The sequence below is a fragment of the Condylura cristata genome, unplaced genomic scaffold (assembly GCF_000260355.1).
Source record: "Condylura cristata isolate star-nosed mole 26May11 unplaced genomic scaffold, ConCri1.0 scaffold00018, whole genome shotgun sequence".
NCBI classification, from domain to species: domain Eukaryota; kingdom Metazoa; phylum Chordata; class Mammalia; order Eulipotyphla; family Talpidae; genus Condylura; species Condylura cristata.
In genome coordinates, this window is record NW_004567119.1 from 38,311,631 (window position 1) to 38,332,913 (window position 21,283).

The 21,283-nt window shown below is 59.4% G+C and overlaps 1 protein-coding gene across 1 annotated transcript; it reads left to right on the plus strand.

Moving 5' to 3' along the window:
• The first annotated feature begins 308 nt into the window (after window positions 1-308).
• On the plus strand, window positions 309-18,548 carry LOC101635907 (receptor-type tyrosine-protein phosphatase V-like). Its single transcript, XM_004685263.2, has 32 exons — window positions 309-362; window positions 706-754; window positions 913-1,185; window positions 1,359-1,631; window positions 1,817-2,080; window positions 3,105-3,359; window positions 3,774-4,049; window positions 5,699-5,971; window positions 7,674-7,937; window positions 8,130-8,396; window positions 8,681-8,962; window positions 9,592-9,732; window positions 9,984-10,194; window positions 10,642-10,709; window positions 11,585-11,711; window positions 11,808-11,855; window positions 12,787-12,880; window positions 13,061-13,151; window positions 13,304-13,380; window positions 14,273-14,407; window positions 15,006-15,128; window positions 15,612-15,772; window positions 15,870-16,005; window positions 16,313-16,380; window positions 16,544-16,631; window positions 16,709-16,787; window positions 16,863-16,939; window positions 17,076-17,214; window positions 17,328-17,434; window positions 17,528-17,688; window positions 17,962-18,097; window positions 18,330-18,548. The coding sequence occupies exons 1-32, from the start codon at window positions 309-311 to the stop codon at window positions 18,387-18,389; spliced, it is 4,857 nt and encodes a 1,618-aa protein (XP_004685320.1). The 3' UTR covers window positions 18,390-18,548.
• Window positions 18,549-21,283: the final 2,735 nt, after the last annotated feature.

The following is a 21,283-nucleotide window of genomic DNA, read 5'->3' on the forward strand; positions in this document are numbered from 1 at the left end:
TGTAGGCTTGTCTACAGTCTGAGAGTTGCAATCCCCTTCCACCTCTGGGCCCCAGGCCAGGCCCCACCTCTGTCCCCTCCCAGAGCCTCGCCAGGGCTTGAGCCGAGTGGGGGTCAGACTCTGGGGTTGAGAGGCAGCCCCTGCTCTGCTCTTGGCCGCCTGCTGTCTGCCTGAAACTCTGCCTTCCTGCCTGGCCTGCCGGCCTGCCAGCCAGCCAGCCAGCCAGCTGGGCAAGGGGAGGGTTTGGGGGGTTGGGGGGGGCAGGCTCCTCCTCTGCTGCCTCCCAACTTTCTTTTGCAGACTTCGGCATGAGGACCCCAATCCTCTTTGCCCTCCTCTGGCTCCAGGGCTTTTTGGCCAAGGTAAGGTGGGCATGGGAGGCAAGTGGGGGTCCCCCAACTCCCTCAATTCCAAGGCCTGTCCAGGCCTCCCACCTCTCTGTGGGCCCCACAGCTGGTCTGCATTAGGCGAGAACAGAGGCTGCTCCTTCCCACCCACCAGCAGGGAGGACAGAGAGCAGCTCCGTCTGCCTGGGGCTGCCTCCCCACCTTGGGTGCCCTGGGGCGATGGCCTCTGGTCCTGTGGGGGTGTGTCAGACAGAAGCAGAGCTTCTCTGGGCTCTGGGATCTGTCCCCACTGGCTTTCACAGAGGTCTGGACCCTGGAGGCTTCTGTCCATCTCCTCCCTTCTCCCCTCCCCCGACAGGAAGACGAGTGCCAGTCGGTGGCAGGGAGCCCGGACCTGGACAGTGGAGGTGTGTGGCTTCAGAGGGCTTGGGAGGCCTGGGGAGTGGGGTGCAGGGCTAATTTCTTCATGCCAGATGTGGCCTCTGCTCTGTCCCCGGCTTGCCTTCCTTCCTTCTTTGGGGTGGAAGAGGTGTTGGGAGATCTGAAGGCACCCCCATTTCCCCAGGGCCACCTGTGAGCGTGAACGTCAGCAGCCAGGGGAGGCCAACTGGGCTGGCTGTGAGCTGGTCAGCCCCAGAGCCAGGCGGGTTGGGGTTCACCCTCCGCCTCACGCAGCTGAGCCCCCTGGGCTCTCCCCAGGGGCAGCAGCGCCAGGCCCACACCAACGCCTCCAGCTTTGAGTTCCGGGACCTGGTGCCAGGAAGTCGGTATCTGCTGGAAGTGACTGCCCTGTGGCCCTGTGGGCAGAACGCCACCACTGTCCTCACGGCCCGCACTGGTGTGTGGCCTGCATGCTGCTGCTGGTGGTGGTGGTGGGGGGCAGATGTTGGTTGGGGTCTGTGCCAAGGGGCAGCTTCTCTGAGGCCCGTGCCTGCTCAGGCATGAAGTCCTAGCAGCAGGAAGTGATGCCCTTTCAGCTCTCAGTGAGGTACTTTCCTCTGCCCGACACAGCCCCATCGACGGTCTGTGACCTGCAGCTCCTCGGCCCCCCGGGGAGCCCATCCAGCCTGGAGGCCTCCTGGGGTGCTGCCCCTGGGGAACAGGATGGCTACCAACTTCACCTCTACCACCTGGAATCCCAGACACTGGCACATAATGTCTCCGTGCCCCCAGGCACCTTGGCTTACAACTTTAGTGACCTCTTACCAGGTAGCGAGTATGGTTTAGAGGTTACCACCTGGGCTGGCCAGCTGCAAGCGAAGACCAGCACCCACCAGTGGACAGGTAAGGCGGGCGCTGGGCAGAGCCCTGGGGGCTGCCGGCTGGGACTGGGGGGGACAGTTTGGAGCCTCTTTTGCGGCGTGTCTTGATGTCACTTGGCTCTGGACTCCCTGCTGCCAGTGTCGGTGCCAGGACCCTGGTCCGGGTGCTTCCTAAGCCTGGCGCTGTTCTCCCCATCCCTGCTCTAGCTCCTAAGTCTCCAGAGCGACTGGAGCTACGGACCCTCGGCACCAGTGCCCTGCGAGCCTCCTGGAACAGTTCTGAGGGTGCCGCCTGGCTGCATCTGCTGCTCACAGACCTCCTGGGGGGTGCCAACCTGACAGCAGTAGTCAGACGGGGGGTCTCCAACCATACCTTCCTTCAGCTCTCTCCTGGCACCCCCTATGAACTGACCCTCAGTGCTGTGGCTGGGCCCCACCGGACAGTGGGACCCAACGCCACCGAGTGGACCTGTGAGTGCCTGGGGGTGAAGGGGACACAGGGGTCTGGCACTGGTGGGGGCTTCCTTTGGAATCCTGCAGGAACACCCTCCTGTTGACCGTGGTAGCTGCCCACTGGGAAGATGAGGCTGGTGGTGACAGTCATCACCCAGCCCTGCTGGGCCTGGCTCTGTGCTAGCATCTTAGTCCTCAAGACACCCTGCTTGACAGCACCCCACAGGATCCCCACTTTATGGTAGTGGGGGCTGAGGTTGTTTTTTAAAGATTTTTTTAACATTCATTTATTTATGCATACAGAACTGGGGTACAGGCCAGAGGCTCAGGGGTGGCGAGAGGCTTCACCAGAGACAGAGTGGGGCGCAGAACAGGCCGACTGACGAAGTACACTGCTGAGGGGAGCAGCGGGCGGGTCAGGAGAGGTCTGCCAGGCCATGTGGTCACCTCCGGGGCAGGCGGGGAGCAAGCTGGTGTTGAAGCAGTGGCTAGCTTCATAGTGCTGTGCTTTCACCCACTGCGCCACCAGGGAGGGCCCCTGGGAGGGCCTCTGGGAGCTGAGGTTTAGAGAGAAAGCTCTCAGATCACACACTTGAGAAGGCCAAGCTGAGCTGCAGGGGCAGGAGGCCCACAGAGCCCCTTTGAGAGCTGTCCTGGGGTGGTTCAGAGCAGAGCAGCCAGACTGCAGGGTCCTGAATCTCGCGGCCGCTACTTACTGATCGTGGGCCTCTGGCCAAATTCTTGCCTTCTCTGGGCTTCAGTTTCTGGATCCCTAATGAGAGACGGCACTGGCCGCGCTGCATGGCCGTGCACAGCAGCGGAGCTGAGCAGTGAGTGAGCTCTTGTGCTGCTTGGACACCTGCCCACTGGGTGGTTGTTGCCCACGGCAGAGCTCAGGATGCATCTGGAACGGAGTGAAGGGGCCGCTCGTGTCTGGATGAGATGCGACCCTGTGAGCATAGGAAGCTTTGGCCCAGAGAGGCTTTCCTGGGCGCTGCCGTGAGATTTCTGCACTTACTGCACTTGCTCCTTTTCCCTGCAGATCCCTCTGCCCCCCTGGACCTGGAGCTCACGCCCCAGCCCCCAGAGCTCTGGGCCAGCTGGAAAGCAGGGCCTGGAGCCCGCGATGGCTACTTGCTAAGGCTCACTGGCCCTGTGGAGAAAAACACCACTCTGGGCCCTGGGGCCCTGAACGCCACGTTCCCAGGGCCCCTGCCTGCAGGAGACTATGCTCTGGAGCTGATGGTTTGGGCTGGACCCTATGATGCCTGGGCCCAGGCCAGTGCCTGGCTGGATGGTGAGTCTGTCATGGTGGGGAAGAGGGAGGGGCTGACCCCAGCGCCTGCACTGACAGGCAGATGGAGTCTCACTCCCTGGGGCTGCCTGCTGCCCAGATTCCACACAGCCCAGACAAGGCAGCTGCAGGTGGGTGGCACCAGGGAGCCCGGAAGGTGGGTGCCTCTCTGGCACTGGGGCCACCCAGGTCACTTTCTGTGGGCCGGTGTCCAGGCCTGCTACCAGGGGCACCTTGTCTGCTCTAGGAAGCCCCAACCCAGCATCCCAGGCTGCACAACGAAAGCCAGCTGCTGTGTCTCCTGAGCCGGGGCTGGGAGTCTTGGCCTTGGGGACGGAAGCCTGGGGGTGAAGCCTCAGACAGCTGGGAAGGGGTGCCCCAGTGTGTGGTGCCTTACCAAACTGCCACTCTCTTTAGGGCCCCTGCCTCCACAGATCCTGGAGATCAGGGGCAGGGACAGCCCCTCTGAGCTGGCCATTGGCTGGGCCTCAGCACCAGGACAGCGGGAAGGCTACAGAGTCACCTGGCACCGGGAGGACAGCCAGATGTCACCAGGCGGTCTCGTAGACTTGGGCCCGGACAATTCCAGCCTGACGCTGAGAGGTCTGGTGCCGGGATCCTGCTACACCGTGTCCGTGTGGACCTGGGCAGGGAACCTCAGCTCCAGCATCCAGAGTGCCCGCGCCTGCACCCGTGAGTTCTAGGCTGCAGCCTCGGGAGGGCAGCTTCCTTCTCTGTCTGTCTCTGTCTGTCTGTCTGCGTGCCGCGTTCTCAGTGAAGTCATGGCAGTGTCCGAGGTGGGCAAGAGGCTCTGTTTGCAAGCATTTTCCATCTCCCAGCATCTGGCTGGTGATCCGTCCCTTGGACAAAGTTCAAGGAAGCCTCCCCATTTTCCCGCATAAGGCTGGGTGTGCCGGTTAAAAATTGTGAGCAAGGGCCCTCCCTGGTGGTACAATGGGTTAGGATGCGGCACTGCAAGCTAGAGGCAGCCACTTCAGTGCGAGTTTGATCCCCGGTCTTGGAGGTGACCCACATGGCGCAGCAGACCCCTCCTGACCCGGCCGCTGCTCCCCTCAGCAGTGTGCTTCGTCCATCTGCCTGTTCTTCTCCCCACTCTGTCTCTGGTGAAGCCTCTCACCCCCCACACCTCTGGCCTGTACCCCATAAATAAATAAATCTTTTTAAAAAAATTGCGAACAAGAATTCCTGGGAAAGGATATCCGTGTGAACTGACCCTGACTCAGGATGATTTTTGATTTTTCACAAGTTTTTGTCTTTCTCATGGTGAGAAAGTGATTTACTTTCAGAAGAAATTATTTCAAATGTTGCTTTTTAATCTTCTCGGGCAGCAATGCTATGCCCTCCTGATGCTGACCCAGCCCCACCGGCGATCATGAGGGAAACAACCAGAAAGAACCTAGACTCGCTGTCAGTCTGACTTACAAGAGACGTCAGCGCTTGACTGTGAGACAGGCTTGCACCTGAAAACCGTGCCCAGCCCTAGGCCTGAGTGAGCTCTGAGCCAAGGAGCTCAGAGGGTAGGCGGGGCCAAGGAGTGATTGACAGATGAGGTGTGGCGGTGCCTTTTGACCGACATCTTCAATTTGCAGTGAGATTGTGGAGACATCATCCCATCGGAAGTGGAGGAAGATGTGCATGCTAAAATACATGTAGACACATACATACATATAATATGATAACAATCTAATACGAATGCACATTATGTTCTGTAGTCTATCAGAGGAAACGTAAATGCGTTGGTAGGGATACATACCATGTATTCTGCACCGCGTGGAATTGCATTCTTAGATGAAATCAATGACTATCATATGGGGTTCAATCAAATCCTTTAGGGCCCATGAAAGGGGAATCAGAAAAAGGTTCCCAGAGGAAAGTGAGTTGATAAACTCCTGGGTCTGAGTAGGACCCAGGGGGGGGCAGTGGGGAGGTAGGATGTGGGGAGTGTGGGGGGGGGTTAGGGGTGGCTTGATCAGGCGGCCAGGTGCACTGTGATCCTCTGAGGGGGGCATGAGCATTTGTGGGAACTGAATGTGAGCTGGGGGTGCAGGAGAGCCGCTGGGGCCTAGTGGGGGGGCCAACATTTGAGCCAGACACTGTGCCCTCAAGAAGCTGCCCGTTAGGGAAGCAGGGAGGAGTGCACATCTGGTCAGAGGCCCTGGCCATTGCAGAGGTTTCTCTGCGAAGGAAAAGAGAGTGGGCGTGGGGCCCCTCGGACTGTACTTGAGGCTGGCCAAGTCTGGCGCTCCTGGGGAGAAGTTTGGAGAGGGGCCGGAGAGGCGGGACTAGGTCACTCCTGATCTGATTCTTGTTTGTTTTTGCAGTTCCTGCCCCTCCAACCAACTTGAGGCTGGGCCCTGTACCCCACACCCCGGTCCTGAGGGCTTCCTGGAGCCCCCCACCAGGGGGCAGGGATGGCTTCCGCCTTCGGCTCTATCATCTCAGGCCCCTGACTCTGGAAAAAGAGGCCACTCTGACTGCAGAGGCTCAGAACTTCTCCTGGACCCAGCTGACCCCAGGCACCGAGTTTCTGGTACTGCTGTGCACGCTGCGAGAGGCGGATGAGAGCCGCAGCGTCAACGCCACCGGCTGGACACGTGAGTGCCCTCCGCAGGGCCCCGCCCCCCCAACCCTGACTGACAGGGGCGCTCCAGCCTCTGGCTGCTCCCCAGTCCCAAGGCTCCGGAGACCCCACCTCCTGGTGGGGAGTCCCCTGGGGCTGCAGCCCCTTCAGTTGCAGTGTCCTGAGAGGCAGGCAGAACCCAGGATTTTGCTCTGGCACAGCGGCCACAGGTGTGCATTCTCCATGTTCCTTCATGGCCACCAGGGAGGAGGGGGGCGCGTGGGGACCAAACCTGGCCCTGGCTTCTATCCCCTCGCCCCCACCCCGGGCTGCAAGTCCTTAATACTGACAACAGCAGCAGCTCAGTGCTCGTCCATTTATTTATTTAAAAATATTTATTTATTTATGCATACAAGAGCTGGGGTACATGCCAGAAGTATGGAGTGGGGTGCAGGGGGTAAGAGGACTCCCCAGAGACAGAGTGGGGAACAGAACAGGCAGATTGATGGAGATACACTGCTGGGGGGGGCGGGGCAGAAGAGGTCTGCTGCACCCTGTGGGTCAGCTCCCTGGCCGGGGATTGAACTCGTGCTGCAGCGGCTGTGGAGAGCTTCATAGTGCTGCGCTTTAGCGGTTGCGCCGAGAGGATGAGCCCTATTTTTATACTTAAAAGTCAGCTCTAATTTTCCCCACCTCCATCCTTGAGCTCCCTCTGTACCCCCTCCCAGCCCTTCGCTCTTAACCATGGAGTCCTCAGGACATTTGCTGATGTCCACTGGTTTTTGGAAGTATTTTACACCTCCACATTGATGGACATCCAGCTGCTTCCACACCCCCAGCTCTTGTACAGAACGCTGCTAGAAACAAAAATTTTTATGTTGATGGCTTTGTATTCTTTGGGCTGCACAAGGGTGGGATTGCTGCATTGTAGGGTATTTCCATTTTTAGCTTAATCCGATTGCCCCCCACTAACAGGCACACAGGCTCCTGTTGCCACCAGCATGGGCCATCCTCAGGGGGTGAGGTGGCATCTCATGTGCCTTTAAACCGCATCTCTCTTTTGGCAGAAATAATGAATCTTTTCCCATGCTTGTTGGCTTTCTTGATGTCTTCTTTTGTGAATGGTCTGTTCAAACCTGTCCATTTGCTAACTGGGCTTTTAGTTTTTTTTAATTGTTAACTTACGGGAGTTTTTTATAGATCAGATAGTAATCCCAAATCACAATTCCTAATTGTGTGAATGTTCTCTCCCGTTCTGTAGGGTGTCCTTCCAATTGTCTTGTAACTCCTTTCACTGTCTGAAAGCTCTTTAACTCAAGATAGCCCTACTTGTTTATTTTTGTGTTAGTTCCCTTGTGTAGGGGTCAGGTTACCAAAAACAACCTTTATCACTGACTTGTAGAACATATCATCAGTGTTTTCTGTGTTTTACTGCTGTCGATCTCATATCTAAATCTTTAACCCATTTGTGAGTGACACAATTTCGTTCTCTTCTGTGTGGCTGTCCAACGTCCCCAGCATCATTTATTAAAGAGAAGGCCCATTCCCCATTGCATGGTCATGGCTTCTTGGAAGGCCCCACCCAAGTGACCTCATTTTACCTTAATTACCTATATCCAGTCCAATTCCTTTCTTAGGCACAGGGGATGAAAACTTCAGCATAGCATTTGGGGGGGGATATAGCTCAGCCCAAAACACCTCCTATCTTCCCCTCCCCCATCTTGCTCTCTCTGCAGCCCCCCTCGCCCCTCCTCTGATAAACGTGACCAGTGAAGGCCCCACCCAGCTCCAGGCATCCTGGGCCCATGCTCCAGGGGGCCGGGATGGCTACGAGGTGACCCTGTACCAGGCGGGGGTCCCGAGAGGCACCAATGTGGTGGGAGCCGAGGTGGACAGCATGGGCTTCTCAGCTCTGACTCCCGGCACTGAGTATGAGGTGGAGATCGTCTCCCGGGCGGGGCCCCTCCATGCTGCGGGGGTCAGCGCCTCCGGCTGGACCTGTGAGTGGAGATGGGGAAGGCGAGAGGGGACGAGGGGCAGGCAGGGTGGCCTCGAGGTCCCTGGGTTCTTCCCTCAGTGGCACATAGCACCCCCCTTTTATCTCATTTCTCCACGTCCACACCACGTGGAGCCAGTGAACCCTTGGCAGGGTGCACAGTGCCCCTGAGCTCACCTGCCCCTCCCCTCTACAGCCCCGCTCACGCCCAGTGAGCTGCTGGTGTCCATGCAAGCCGGCAGTGTGGTGGTCAGCCTGGTGTGGGCCAGCGGCCCCTTGGGGCAGGGGGTGTGCCACGCGCGACTGTCAGAGGCTGGACACCCCTCCAGGGAGCAGCCCCTGGCGCTCGGCCAAGCCCACCTCCTCCTGAGGAACCTCACCCCTGGACGCAACCTCTCCCTGTCTGTGCTGTGCCAAGCGGGGCCGCTGCAAGCGTCCACTCACCCCGTGGTGCTGCCCGTTGGTATGTTGGCTTCTGCAGGGGCAGGAGGCAGGGCAGAGCACCACCCACTCTCTTCTGAGCCACCTGTGCCTCCGGATGGGTGCGGCCCATCCTTGCCCTGGGGGGATGTGTCGCCCAGTGGGCCATGATGTTCAAAGACATTGCTTCTCCCTGGGGCCAGCACCTTCTTCCAGGGACATAAACGTCTGGCCCTTTGTGCTTGCCAGTTGAGAACACCTGACGCCAGCTCCCTCCTCTTGGGGCACCCTGACGCCCACACAAATCAGAGCCTTTGATTCTCACAGAGCCTGGCCCCGTGGAGGACGTGCAGTGCCTGCCTGAGGCCACTCACCTGGTCCTGAACTGGACGATGCCTGTGGGGGACGTGGGCACCTGTCTGGTGGTGGCGGAGCAGCTGGCGGCGGGGGGACACGCTCACCTCATCTTCCAGGCCAACACGTCCAAGGCTGCGCTCCTGCTGCCGCGCCTGGCACCTGCCACCTCCTACCGCCTCAGCCTCACGGTGCTGGGCAGGAACGGCCTGTGGAGTCGGGCGGTCACCTTGGTGTGCGCCACTTCTGCAGAGGGTGGGCATCGCCACGGCCTCTGCAGGCCTTGGGGGAAGGTGTCCCCTGGGCTTGACCCTGGGCGTCGTCTTCTGTTTCACATGTCTCCCTGACGTGCTTGTCTGTGTCCAGGTGTCCTCTATTAATGTTTTAAAGATTTATTTATTTATTTATGCATACAAGAACTGGGGTACATGAGGGGTACTCCAGTATGGAGTGGGGTGCAGGGAGGTATGGAGCGGCGTGCAGGGAGTAAGAGGGTTCCCCAGAGACAGAGTGGGGAGCAGAACAGGCAGATAGATGAAATACACTGCTGAGGGGAACAGTGGGTGGGTCAGGAGAGGCTCCCCTTCAGCGCCCCCTGCTCCCTCTTGTCTTCTTCCACTGGACCCAGAGCCATCTCACCTCCCTGGCCTCACTGCCAAGGACACGCCCTGCTCCCCAGCCCTCTTCCAATCCTGGTCCAGATGCCATAGCTGTCTGATGAATGTTTTAGAGCCTTGTATGTGCTCTGGGCTCGATCCAGGAATCTTCCAGATTTTTTGGCTATAGCCTCCAGCCACGTGTTGGCAGGTGCCATGAGAGACCATCCCTGGGACTGGCTGTTGGGCACCTTGATAGGACCTTACCCCACCCCTCTCCACCTCCAGCCTGGCACCCCCCAGAGTTAGGGGAAGCCCCGCAGCTGGAGCCTGAGACGGGGATGGGAGTGATGATCACTCGGGGCATGTTTGGCGAGGACGATGGGAAGATCCAGTGGTACGGTGTCCTGGCCACCACCAACATGTCATGTGAGTCCCGGGCCTGGGAGGGGATGGCTATTGCCTAGGTTACCAGGCACTGAGGCTGGTAAGAGGAAACTCTGAGGCTGGCATGAGTTTGGGTCAGGAAGAAGAACCCAGAACATTCTGGAAGGTGGAGCTCATGTTGGATTCTGACTAGTGGGAGCAAGCTGGAGAAATGGGGTGGCCGTTCTGTGGCAGGGAAAGAGGCTTCATCCCCACGGCTGACACTGTTCTGTCCTTCCTCCCTCCTTTCCCAGTGTCCAGGCCTCCCCAGGAAGCCATCAACAACACGTGGTTTGACCACTACTACAGAGGACATGACTCCTACCTGGCCGTCCTGCTTCCCAACCCCTTCTACCCGGGGCCCTGGGCTGTGCCGGGTTCCTGGATGGTGCCTATGGGTACAGAGAACTGTGGCCAGACCCAGGAGATATGTAATGGACGACTCAAGCCAGGTTTTCAGTATCGGTGAGGGCTAAGGCTGAAGGGAGGGGGAGCCACTGTGAGTTTCACCTATGGGCTGCTTACACATTTTTTAAACAAGTCCTGGATTGACTCAGAAAGAGAAGGCTGCTAAGGGTCAATGGTATGATTCTGACTGAGCTTCCTGGTGGGCAAGGCAAAAAGGGGAACACCCTCTGTTACTTGGAAGGGAAGGAAAATGGATTTTTTTCACCTTGCCAGGGCAATGCCAAAGATATCCAGGTACTTTTTCAATGGCTTCTTCTTGCTCTTTAATAGGGCAAGGGGTGGAAGAGAAGAGAGCGGTGCTTGTTCTAAGAGTTTAGGTAGCGTGATAGACGGTGAGGGGCTCTCACTATTTGAGAGTCTGTGGCTCATGACTTCATTTCCTGGCAGGAGCTTTGCCTTCTTGGCTGCCTCTTTCCAACATACAGTCCTGTTTCTCTGCCCCAGGTTCAGTGTCGTGGCTTTTACCAGATACAATTCTCCCGAGACCATTATTTCCTTCTCTGCCTTCTCAGGTAGGGGCAGTACCTGGCTGGGGTTCCAGCTGGGTGTTGGGGGAGGGGATGAGTGGTGGGACCACCTCCCCCTTTACAAGGCTCATCCCCAACCAGCAGCAGAGGGTCCCAGCTTAGGTCCCAGGGAGAACATGGCCCATTTGGGACCACTATCAGCAATGAAAGTCCCCCTGCTACCACACTGGGCCTGGAGAGGGGTGAGAGGGGGGGACAGCAGAGGCAGAGGCCAGTGAAGTGGCTTGTGGCTGCTCACGACCATATTGCCCCTCTGGGCCCTGCTGCTCTCAGGCCCTCTCAGGCCCTTGCAGTTCTGGCTGATGGTCAGGCCAACCACACATGGAAACACACATACCATGGCAAGCCTTCTGGTAACTGTGCTAAAAGGGTAAAAAGAAGCAGGTGACCTTAATTTTAGTAACCATTTTATTTCCACCAACGTATCATACCAACACAGGCCCAATTTTTATAAAAGATTAATGCGCTATTTTGCTTTCTTTCTGCTCTTACTAAGTCTTTGACATCCTGGGCGTAATTTATGCTCAGAGTCCATCCTAATTTGGAGCAGCTACATTTCAAGTGCTCAATAGCTACATGAGTTGGTGGCCTCCAGATTGGACACAGACATTCTAGAAGGTCCAGGAAGCCAGGCTTCTACCTCTTTCTCCTTCGCGTGTGTCAAGGAAGAGGAGGGTCTTTGGGGCATGCTTAGGAGCTGGGGCGGGGGCCGGGTCTCGCTGGACATTCTCAGTTCCCCTCCAGAGCAGGCCCCTGGCAGCCTCACAGGAGGCTTGGGCATCTGTGGCGGGCCTGGGGGTGGCGGTGGGTCTGTAGGAGTGTAACTGATTGCATGTCCGCCTTACCCTTGTCCTCTCTAGAGCCCCGGGCCAGTGTCTCCCCGGCAGCAGTGTCCCTCCCTGGGGCAGTGGGCATTGTGGCGGGCTCTGTGCTCACCATCTGTGCTGTGCTGGGTCTGTTGTGCTGGAGGCGAGTGAAGGGACAAAGGTGAGTGAGGGAAGACAAGGAAGAGCACGGCCAGGGAGGAGATGGCCCAAGAGACTGGCCCCTGGGCTGCCTCCCACAAGCCTCTTCATCCTCCAGGGCAGAGAAGAACCGATTTTCCCAAGAGTTGATGGCCTACAGCCCTCGGTAAGGGCCCTTTCCCCTCTTGATGGGCCATGCTGCCCATTCTAGCTCCCCCTGGCTATCTGCGTTATGGCAGGCCAGTTATGGTTTAAGTACATTTTGCACCCAGCAACAAGCAGGTGGTTTCCAAGTGGTTATGTGGGTGTAAGTCAGGTGTATGGCCTTGAGACCTGCATCAGTCAGTCGCTCCCTGGAGCTTTCAGTCCGCACTGGGGCTTTGCCTCAACTCAACCTGAGACATTTTCCACTTCACCTGCGCCCTGGGACTGCAGCCTCCGCCAGTGGGGTCTCCCGCCCAGCCACTTCACTCTTGTATCACAACTCACCAGGCCTCTCTCCAGCTCCTGGGGCCCAACTCCTCTCCCACTTCCTCTTCCTCTTTTGCCTCCTTGACATTTCCCTCCACTTTCTCTTCTTCTCCCTTCTTTCTGCTTTTGCTCTTCCTTCGCTTCCTCGTCCGCCTCCTTCTCCTCCACATCACCTACTTAATTTCTTATCTTCCCTTTGACTAACCGCTTGGACAGTCCGAGACAAAGCTCTTTCTTGTTTCTTTCTCTTGCTGAAATTTTACCTGTATCCCTACTTGCCTACAGGTAGAGCTACTTGACTCCCTGTCTTGCAGACGGGGACACAACTGAGCAGTAGCTGTGCACAGAAATGCCCCCAAGAGGCGTACAAGACCCATGTGTGCGCCATTGATGCCCCCAACTGCCCCCACCCCGTGCCTTGTCCACCATTCTGTGTGGGAGCTTGGCAGCATGGACAAAGCTGCTGCCCGGTTGTGCCAGCTCTATTTCAGGGGAGCCCAGGGCTGCTCCACAATGGGCAGGCGTTGGGCTGGACAGCCGCTACTCAGTTCCCACTGCCCACCTGGGCACAGGGCAGGACTCTGCATCCAGGGCCCTGGGCCTACCCCTCCCCGGTCTCCCACCAGGCGGACCCACCGGCCAATCCCGATTCACAGCTTCCGGCAGAGCTACGAGGCCAAGAGTGCACATGCCCACCAGGCTTTCTTTCAGGAGTTTGAGGTAGGCCCACACTGGCTTCCAGTGCTCAGAGGAGAGGAGCAAGGGCTCGCTGGGGGCAGGGGGGCTAGACCTACCCTGAAGGTGCTCCCAGCTGTGCGTCCCTTCCGCCACACACACACAGCCTCTTCTGAGGTGGGGCCAGTTCTGCTTCTGCAACCAACACATGCCCGATCTCTGCAGGAGCTGAAGGAGGTGGGCAGGGAGCAGCCCAGACTGGAAGCCGAGCACCCTGCCAATGCCAGCAAGAACCGTTACCCGCACGTGCTGCCCTGTGAGTGATGGGAGCTGAGCGCTGGACACCAGCAGTGGGCAGTTAGCGTGGGTGGTGGACAGTAAGCATGGCATGGACAACGGGCACGGCTCGGCCTGGGAGAGGAGGCCTGTGTGTGGCAGGCACTGAATGCGTGGCTGCACCTTCTGCAGACGACCACTCCCGGGTCAGGCTGACCCAGCTGGATGGAGAGCCCCATTCTGACTACATCAACGCCAACTTCATCCCAGTAAGCGCCACTGGGGGGGCTGCCGGGGGTGTCTGCTCGGGAGGCCAGCTGGCTTGCAGGAGCGCTGTCCTGCCCTGGCCATATTGGTCACCCACGAGGATCACTAACTTGTGTTTCTTTAGGTCAAGCCAGCAGGTGTTTACTAAGGGTCTACTGTGTGCCAGGCACTGTGCTGGGCCCAGGGGAGCAGAGCTAGCTGAGTTTTACAGCCTTGAGGAAGCAGGCAGTGTGTGTGTGTGTGTGTGTGTGTGTGTGTGATGTCCCATGCTACGTGACAAATGTCACAATAAAGGACTGAGCACAGTGCTCATGGAAAAGGCAAGACTGGCCCCTCCGAAGAGTCAAGAAAGTTCCAGAGGAGGGACGTTTGCTCTCCTGAAGGAATAGCAGGAACTTGCTAAGTGCTGAGGACATTCTGGCTAAAACGGAGAGGCAGCAGAAAGGTGCAGGTGTGTGTGTGTGTGTGTGTGTGTGTGTGTCAGGTGGTGAGATGAGATGGGGAGAGGGACAGGGGCTTTGAAGGACCTGGTTGTTCGGTTGAAAGCTGTGGATTTATTTGGTGCTCAGCAGGGGGCTGGGGAAGGTTTTGAGCCTGGGAGAAGCGCACTTTGGTATTCCAAAGCTGAACCTGTGGGGAGATTGTTGTAGGGAGAGAGAGAGACCTGTTATTTTGACGTCACTTTTTCTTGCTCCTCTTGGGGGCTGGGGTGGCCTCTCTGAAGTCGCCCCTCTGGGTTTGAGTTCTTGGGGTGCCCAGGGTGTTCATGCGTTTGCACCTGCACATACACAGTCCCTGGGGGGTCACACCTGGGGTTGTTCACTGCCCTGTGTCCAAGGGTCCCCCGGGCTGAAGCCTCATCTGTTATCATGTGCTTGTTCTCTGCCCCCACAGGGTTACACCCACCCTCAGGAATTCATTGCCACCCAGGGGCCTCTCAAGAAGACTCTGGAGGACTTCTGGCGGCTGGTGTGGGAGCAGCAGGTCCACATCATCATCATGCTGACCGTGGGCATGGAGAACGGCAGGGTGAGGCGCCCTGCACTTCCCGAGTGGCCACTAGGTGGCGCCCCCCTTCCCCCAGAGGCTGGTCCCTGGTCCTTTAGGTTTGAGAGGGTGGACAGGCCTGCTGGAGACAGATCAGGAGGTGGGTGGGGTCTCCAGAGCCCTTGAGGAAGGGGAGGAAGGATGAGGGGCCAGTAACTCAAATTCCCAGATTGGCTCAGTTTCCACCGGCCTCTACTGTTTCTCACTGTCTCTGCTTTTCTAGGCTGGGGGAGGGGAGCTTAGGGGAAAGATAGGGGTGCGGTCTACATGGAAGTGGCGGACACAAAGACAGGCCGCACTGCTCTTCCCACAAAGCTGTGGGTGTCTCTCTGTCCTGCTTGACACCGGCCTCTGGGGCAGGATTGTTCCTGTGGCAGCAGACAGGAGCTCAGAAGCGGCCTTGAGGTCCTGAGGTGATGTGAGAGGCCCAGGAGTGAGGCACCCTGCCAGAGGGGAGAGGCCTTGGAGGAGGGCTGGAAGCTGGGGGGTGCTGAGGGCAGGGTCACAGAGCACAGAAGGAGGGCTGGCGCTGGCGGCGAGGGGCTGACCTCTCCCTCCCTGCTTTGACCCTCTGGCCCAGGTGCTGTGTGAGCATTACTGGCCGGCTGACCCCAGCCCTGTCACCTATGGCCACATCACTGTCCACCTCCTGGTTGAGGAGCCTGAGGAAGAGTGGACCAAGCGGGAGTTCCAGCTGAAGCACGTGTGTGCCAGGGCCCCGGGGCGGCTGGGGGCACTGGAGCTGAGACTCGGACACGTCCCCTGGCCTCTGAGTCCCTCAGCCTCCCTCCTTCTGAAGACGGAAAGCAGAAACCACTGCCCAGGGCGGTGGACGGGGAGGGCAGTGGGAGTCCGGGGGAGAGGCACAGGGCAGGCCAAAGGTTTTGAGGTCACAGTGTGTCAAAGGTGGTAGCTTCTGCTCTGCTCTGTGCTCAGCCCAAGGCTCCCTGCCCCACCCCAAACCCCTTGCACCCCACCTGCCTCACCAGATGGGTAAGGAAAGAAGAGGGAACCACCTCCACCCGGCACCTGGACAACCTCCACAGGCAGAGACTACCCAGGAGGCTCGGGAGGACCCAAGGGAGACAGCCTCTGCCCTCAGGGGTTGGGTAAAATGTTCAGGGCTCAGCCAGTGACCCTGGAGTGAGGAAGATGGGGAGAAGCAACCTGCCCCCCCCCACCCCAGGTTGCCCAGCAACAGCAGAGGAGGGTGAAGCAGCTGCAGTTCACCACCTGGCCTGACCACAGTACCCCTGAGGCCCCGGGCTCCCTGCTGGCCTTCGTGAAGCTGGTGCAGGAGCAGACACGGGCCACCCAGGGCACCGGGCCCGTCCTGGTGCACTGCAGGTGAGCAGGCAGGTGGGCACCGAGAGGGGAGCAGGGCGGGGGGTTCCAGGCGCGGGCAGCCCCGCACCCACGCGGCTTCCCGGGGTTGTCCCTGCAGTGCCGGCGTGGGCCGCACCGGCACCTTTGTGGCCCTGTTGAGGCTGCTGCAGCAGCTGGAGGCCGAGCAGACGGTGGACGTGTTCAACGCTGTGTATGCGCTGCGGCTTCACCGGCCGCTCATGATCCAGACCCCGGTGAGGGCTCGCGGACTGCAGGGGGAAGGCGTTGGGGCCTCTGGGTCTGAGGGCCCCGGGCGGAGAACCAGGCAGGCAGGCGAGGCCCTGGGGAGGGACTTAACGTGTGGCTCCTAGCTGGGCTTTTGTCTCTTTTCTGTAAAGCGGGGAAAGGGTAGGCCGCCCCCCACGCCCAAGCGTTGACATCGCAGGGCAGCACCGGAAGCTCCCAGAGGCTCCCAGCTCTGGCCCCATCACTGTGTGGCTGGTGCGGCCTGGAAACCTTCCCGCGGCCCTTCTGAAGCAGCCTGACCCCCTCTCCCCACAGAGCCAGTACATCTTCCTGCACAGCTGCCTCCTGGACAAGATTCTGGAAGGGCCCTCTGCCTCCCCTCAGTAAGTCGCAGGTCCCGAGAGCCCTGGCTGGCTGGGGAGAGGGGGTGCAGGTTCTCTGTACCCTCCCACCCACCTGCAGACCCCCATCCACCCGCAGTGAGAAGACTGGGAACGGGACCTGGGGAACTTGGAGCGCCTTCTCCCCTCCCCACCCCACCCCCAGGTCCCAGCCCATCTCTGTGAGGAACTTTGCACAGGCCTGTGCCAAGAGAGCGGCCAACGCCAATGCTGGCTTCTTGAAGGAGTATGAGGTATGCCTCAGGCCGGGCTGGGGGGGGGGAGGCCCTTCCCCACGCCCCCCCAAGCTCAGGGGGTGCTTTCCCCGCAGCTCCTGCTCCAGGCCATTAAGGACCAGGACGGCTCTCTGACGCCTCCTCCTGGCTATGATCGGGACAGCGTGGTGCCCTGTGAGTGCCTGTGCTGGGGTGAGGGTCGACCTGGGTGCTGGTCTCTGGCAGCCTCACTCTTACCCTCTCCCTCAGATGACCATTCTCAAGAGCCGTTTTCTCCGGAGGAGGACAGTCCCCCTGACCAGCTGCTAGAAGCCTGGCTTTTCCCTGTGAGATGGTCCCCTTGTGCCCTCTCTGTCCATTCATGCTTCCTGGGCCAGAGCTAGGATGCTTGGAGTGCCTGGAGTTGTGGGATGAGCAGGTGACATCCCAGGCCCCCCGAAGCCAACGCTCTGTGCTCTGCAGGGAGGGTTGTCTGGCCGTGACCACGTGGTGCTGACCGGTCCTGCAGGGCCCGAGGAGCTCTGGGAGCTGGTGTGGGAGCATGGGGCCTACGTTCTGGTTTCCCTGTGCCCACCTGACACCAGGGAAGAGGTGAGGGACACAAGGTGGAGGGCCAGCTCGGGGCGTGGGAGGAACGGGGTCGTCGAGGTGTGCCCGTGCCCAGCGCGTGGGGGCTCTGCCCACGCAGCCCTCACTTGGTCCCGTCCCAGGCGTTCTGGCCCACGGAGACGCAGCCTGTCGTCATGGACGTGGTGACGGTGCACTGGGTGGCTGAGAGCAGCACAGCGGGCTGGCCCTGCACCCTCTTCAGGGTCACACACGTAGGTGTTGGGGTGGCAGGCGGTGTGAAGAAGCCCCGTGAGGCACCTCTCGGCCCTCGCCAGTGCCCGTGCCCACGGTGACTTTGTCCCCAGGGGGAGAGCGGGAAGGAGAGGCAGGTGCAGCGGCTGCAGTTTCCGTGCGGGGAGCCGGGGCGTGAGCTGCCCGCCACCACCCTGCTGGCCTTCCTGGCGGCCGTGGGCCAGTGCTGCTCCCAGGACAGGAAGAGGCCAGGCACGCTGCTCAGCCACTCCAGGTGCTGGTGGCCGGAGGTCTGGGGGAGAGTGCCAGACCCCTTGCTGCCTCTCCAGCAGGCCCTCGGGTTTCACTGTGCCTTGCTTCAGTAGTGAGAGCTCCCGTTGCCTCTGTCCTTTCAGGGATAAGGCGCTGTTCGGTTATTTACCCTTCCATGTCTGGGTCCAGTGTCGTTTCCCAGTCTCTAGGCTTGGGTTGGGTTTCCCCACGTCTCGGGATGCTCCCACCTTCCCAGGTCCCCCAGGGACCCCATTCAACGCAAGGTCAATTGCAGCAAGGGTGTGGCCCAGCTGGGCACCTTCCTGGCTATGGATCAGCTGTTGCAGCAGGCTGACGCTGAGTGCACCGTGGACGTCTTTAACGTTACCCTTCAGCAGGCTCAGGCCTGTGCCCACATGACCCCAACGCTGGTGAGAAGCAGCCGGGGTCTCCACTGCACTGCGGGAAGAGGAAGGGACAGGGAGGTAGGGAAGGTTCCGGCCCAGCTGCAGGTTAACCACAGGCGATGCTACAAGACAGCCACCAGGTGGCGCTGTGGACCACAGTGTGCTCAGATGGCACCCCAAGGGTTAGGAGACAGGGGCCCCTTGCAGGTCAGATCTGGGCAAACAGGGTGAGGCTCTTTACCTTGTCTGCCCCCAGGAGCAGTATATCTACCTCTACAACTGTCTGAACAGCGCACTGCTGGACGGGCTGCCTTGAGCCCCACTGGTCATGGAACCCAGGTGGCTGGAGGGCCAGCCCAGTGAGTCCCCTCTGGCAGGTCTTCCCTGAAGAACCCTGTGTTTAGAAGGGGCAGTGCCTGGAATAAAGAATGTGACCACCGGGCCCTCCTGGTGGCGCAGCAGGTTAAAGCACAGCACTGAGAATCTAAAGCCGCTTCCGCATGAGTTCGATTCCCGCCTGCCCGGGAGCTGACCACATGGCGCGGCAGACCTCTCCTGACCCGCCCGCTGCTCCCCTCAGCAGTGTACTTCATCGATCTGCCTGTTCTGCTCCCCGCTCTGTCTCTGGTGAAGCCTCTCACCGCCCTGAGCCTCTGGCCTGTATCCCAGTTCTGTATGCACAAAATAAATAAATCTTTATATATATAAAAAAAAGAACGTGACCACCTGAGGCTGAGTGTGTTCTGTCTGTCCACCCTCTGAGGAGGAAAGAAATGACCTCAGAGACTTGTGGGCTGTGGACCCAACACGAGTTCCAGGAGGGCAGCCATGAGCAGGGTGGGGCGGACTGGGAGCTGGCTACTGGCTTTCCCCTGGAGCAGCCCCTGCTCAGCCTTCCAGTTTCCCAGTTTTCTCAGACTTTAGTCTCCCCCCAGTCTTGGGTGCCCTGACTTAGAGCCCATTACTTAGGCCCCCCTCCATCCCCTTAACTCTCTCAACTCGACCCCCCCACTCAAGGACACATGGTAGAATGAATTCCTGCCTCCCTTTCCCCGATACTGCCAGGCTTCCCCTACCAATGCTCCCAGCCAGCCTCAGCCCTCCCAGGGTGAGACCTGGGGCCAAACTGACCAGAAGGAAAGAGAAGGGCTGCTCCCTCAGGAGGCTGCTCCCTCGGGGGCTGCTCCCTCAGGGGGCTGCTCCTTTGGGGGCTTGCTCCCTGGGGCTGGAGTGGCCAGTTTCCTTCTCTTCCTTCCTCCCATCTGCCATAGGATGGACATGGGAGAGAAAGAGGTGGGGGAACCAGGAGAAGAAACAGACCGGGGAACCAGGAGAAGAAACAGACCAGAAGAGAGGGCAAGAGGAAGCCTGCGGGACACACAATAGGCTTGTAAGCCCACCCTGTGACACATCTCTGAGAGCAAGGTTCCCGATGCCTGGCGCAGACTGGCCCTGGTAGAGGGTCTCAGAGGACATGGGGCCTAGACATGGCAGGACAGGAGGCCCTTGTGTGGAGCCAGACACCACTAGTGGACAAAGTGCCTGCTAGTAAAGCCAGAGGTTGAGGTCAGCTCCTTGAACCACCCCCACCAAGTACAGGCCTACTTGGAGAATGGGGGGGGGGGGAGGCGCGGGGGGGCTTCTGCTCAGTTGGGCCCCTTTCCAGAATGAAGTTCGTAGGCTCGGTGCTCCCCCAGGTGAACCCAACATCCACCCTCTTCATACAGGGGTTCAAGCGGTTGGCCCATAATGACCTACCACAAGGGACTGCTGCTGAGGTCGATGTGGGCCCAGGCTTAGCTTTTCCAAGGCAAGAGGTGGGGGGGTGGGGGGTGGGGGCTGCAGACAGGCAGGGCATGGAGCCGAAGCTATAGTGCAGCCCACGTGGGAGGGCAGGACTCACCCATTTGGGGTCTTTCTGGTAATGGTGGCCAGGGTCCTCTGTGCAGGGCGATTCTCTTCTGTATTCAAGGTCAGAGACTGCCGGTTCCTTGGCCCTGCTGTGCAAATCATCTGGCCCCGGGGAGTTGGTAGCAGGGGGCTTGATGAGAGCGTCTTGGGGTATGAAGCTATGGGATGGAATACTGGCTGCCTCTGAGGCTGTTGGTGAGCCTTGGGCAGATGGGCCCCAAATAGGAGACACACGGGGTGCCTTGACTTTGCATTGGGCCTTGCGTCCCCCGGGAGACAACAGAGGAAGTCAGAGCTACATGAAGGCAGCACTCACAGCCCACTCGGGTTTAAGAAGAGAGCAGGAATCTGAGTCCTGTTTAGCCACTCACCCCCCTGACCCCAGGTGCCACGGTTGGCCTGGGACAGACCCAGGGAAGCAGCGGCAGGGATGAGTTGCGGCTGCAGCACTGACCCCCAGGTGGCGCCAATTCGCTGACTTCCACGTGGTGGACTGGGTCCCTCCGTCTAGCTGCCTTGCTAGGTTCTGGGGCAGATCAAGGGGATCCCTGGGTCTTAGACCTGATGGTGCTGCAGGAAAGGTCTGAGCAGTGGGTGCAAACCTGCACCCATCTCTTTAGCGGCAGGGCGTGATGCTCATTGAGAAGGCGCCTCATTATCCACCACCCCACCCCAACTGCAGGGGAACCCACACAGCCTGACCCCTGAGGACAAACCTCCTTGTCTGCCCTGGAAGACAGGGTGAGGAGAAAGGGCTGACCTGAGCTCTAGTTCTGGGCTGCCCCCGATCCTTGACCTTGAACAATTCATTTCCCACTTGGGTCTGAATTCCCTCCTATGGAAAAGGGGGCGGGAGGGGGTCTATGGGGGCCAGGGGGTCTCTTCCAAGTCCGTGGGACCGTAGTGGCTGTCCCAGAGGCCAGGGGGTGCTGTGCCCACCAGCTGCCCCTGGGACATCGCAGTCCAACAAGTGCAGGTCCCAGATATGCCGGCTCTGCGGCTTTGGGGTTTCTTTGCTTTCTTTCTTCTCTCCCCCCCCCGCCCCCCCTTTCTTTCCTGGATGAAATTCCTGCCAGCTCGGAAGGAAGGAGGGAAGGGGAGCGAGCCGCAGCGTAGAAAGTTTCCTTGACTCCTCCTCCGCCTGTGTCTCCCTCCCTTGCCAAGCCCAGCCTGTGAAACTGAATAACGAAGATCACTCAACAATGCCTGCCCCTCGCTGACTGCATCGTCCCTGCGCTGCTCCCGCTGCCGCCGACGCCGCCGAGCCGAGCCCGCGGGGCGGTCCCCCGACGGCGCCCC

What these genes read in the sequence shown, in the direction of transcription:
- LOC101635907 (XM_004685263.2), top strand. Translation starts at nt 309, where the DNA reads ATGAGGACCCCAATCCTCTTTGCCCTCCTCTGGCTCCAGGGCTTTTTG. An exon ending in TTACCCGCACGTGCTGCCCT is followed by an intron (nt 13,152 to 13,303) that starts GTGAGTGATGGG and finishes CACCTTCTGCAG; the next exon opens with ACGACCACTCCCGGGTCAGG. An exon ending in CCCGTCCTGGTGCACTGCAG is followed by an intron (nt 15,773 to 15,869) that starts GTGAGCAGGCAG and finishes TTGTCCCTGCAG; the next exon opens with TGCCGGCGTGGGCCGCACCG.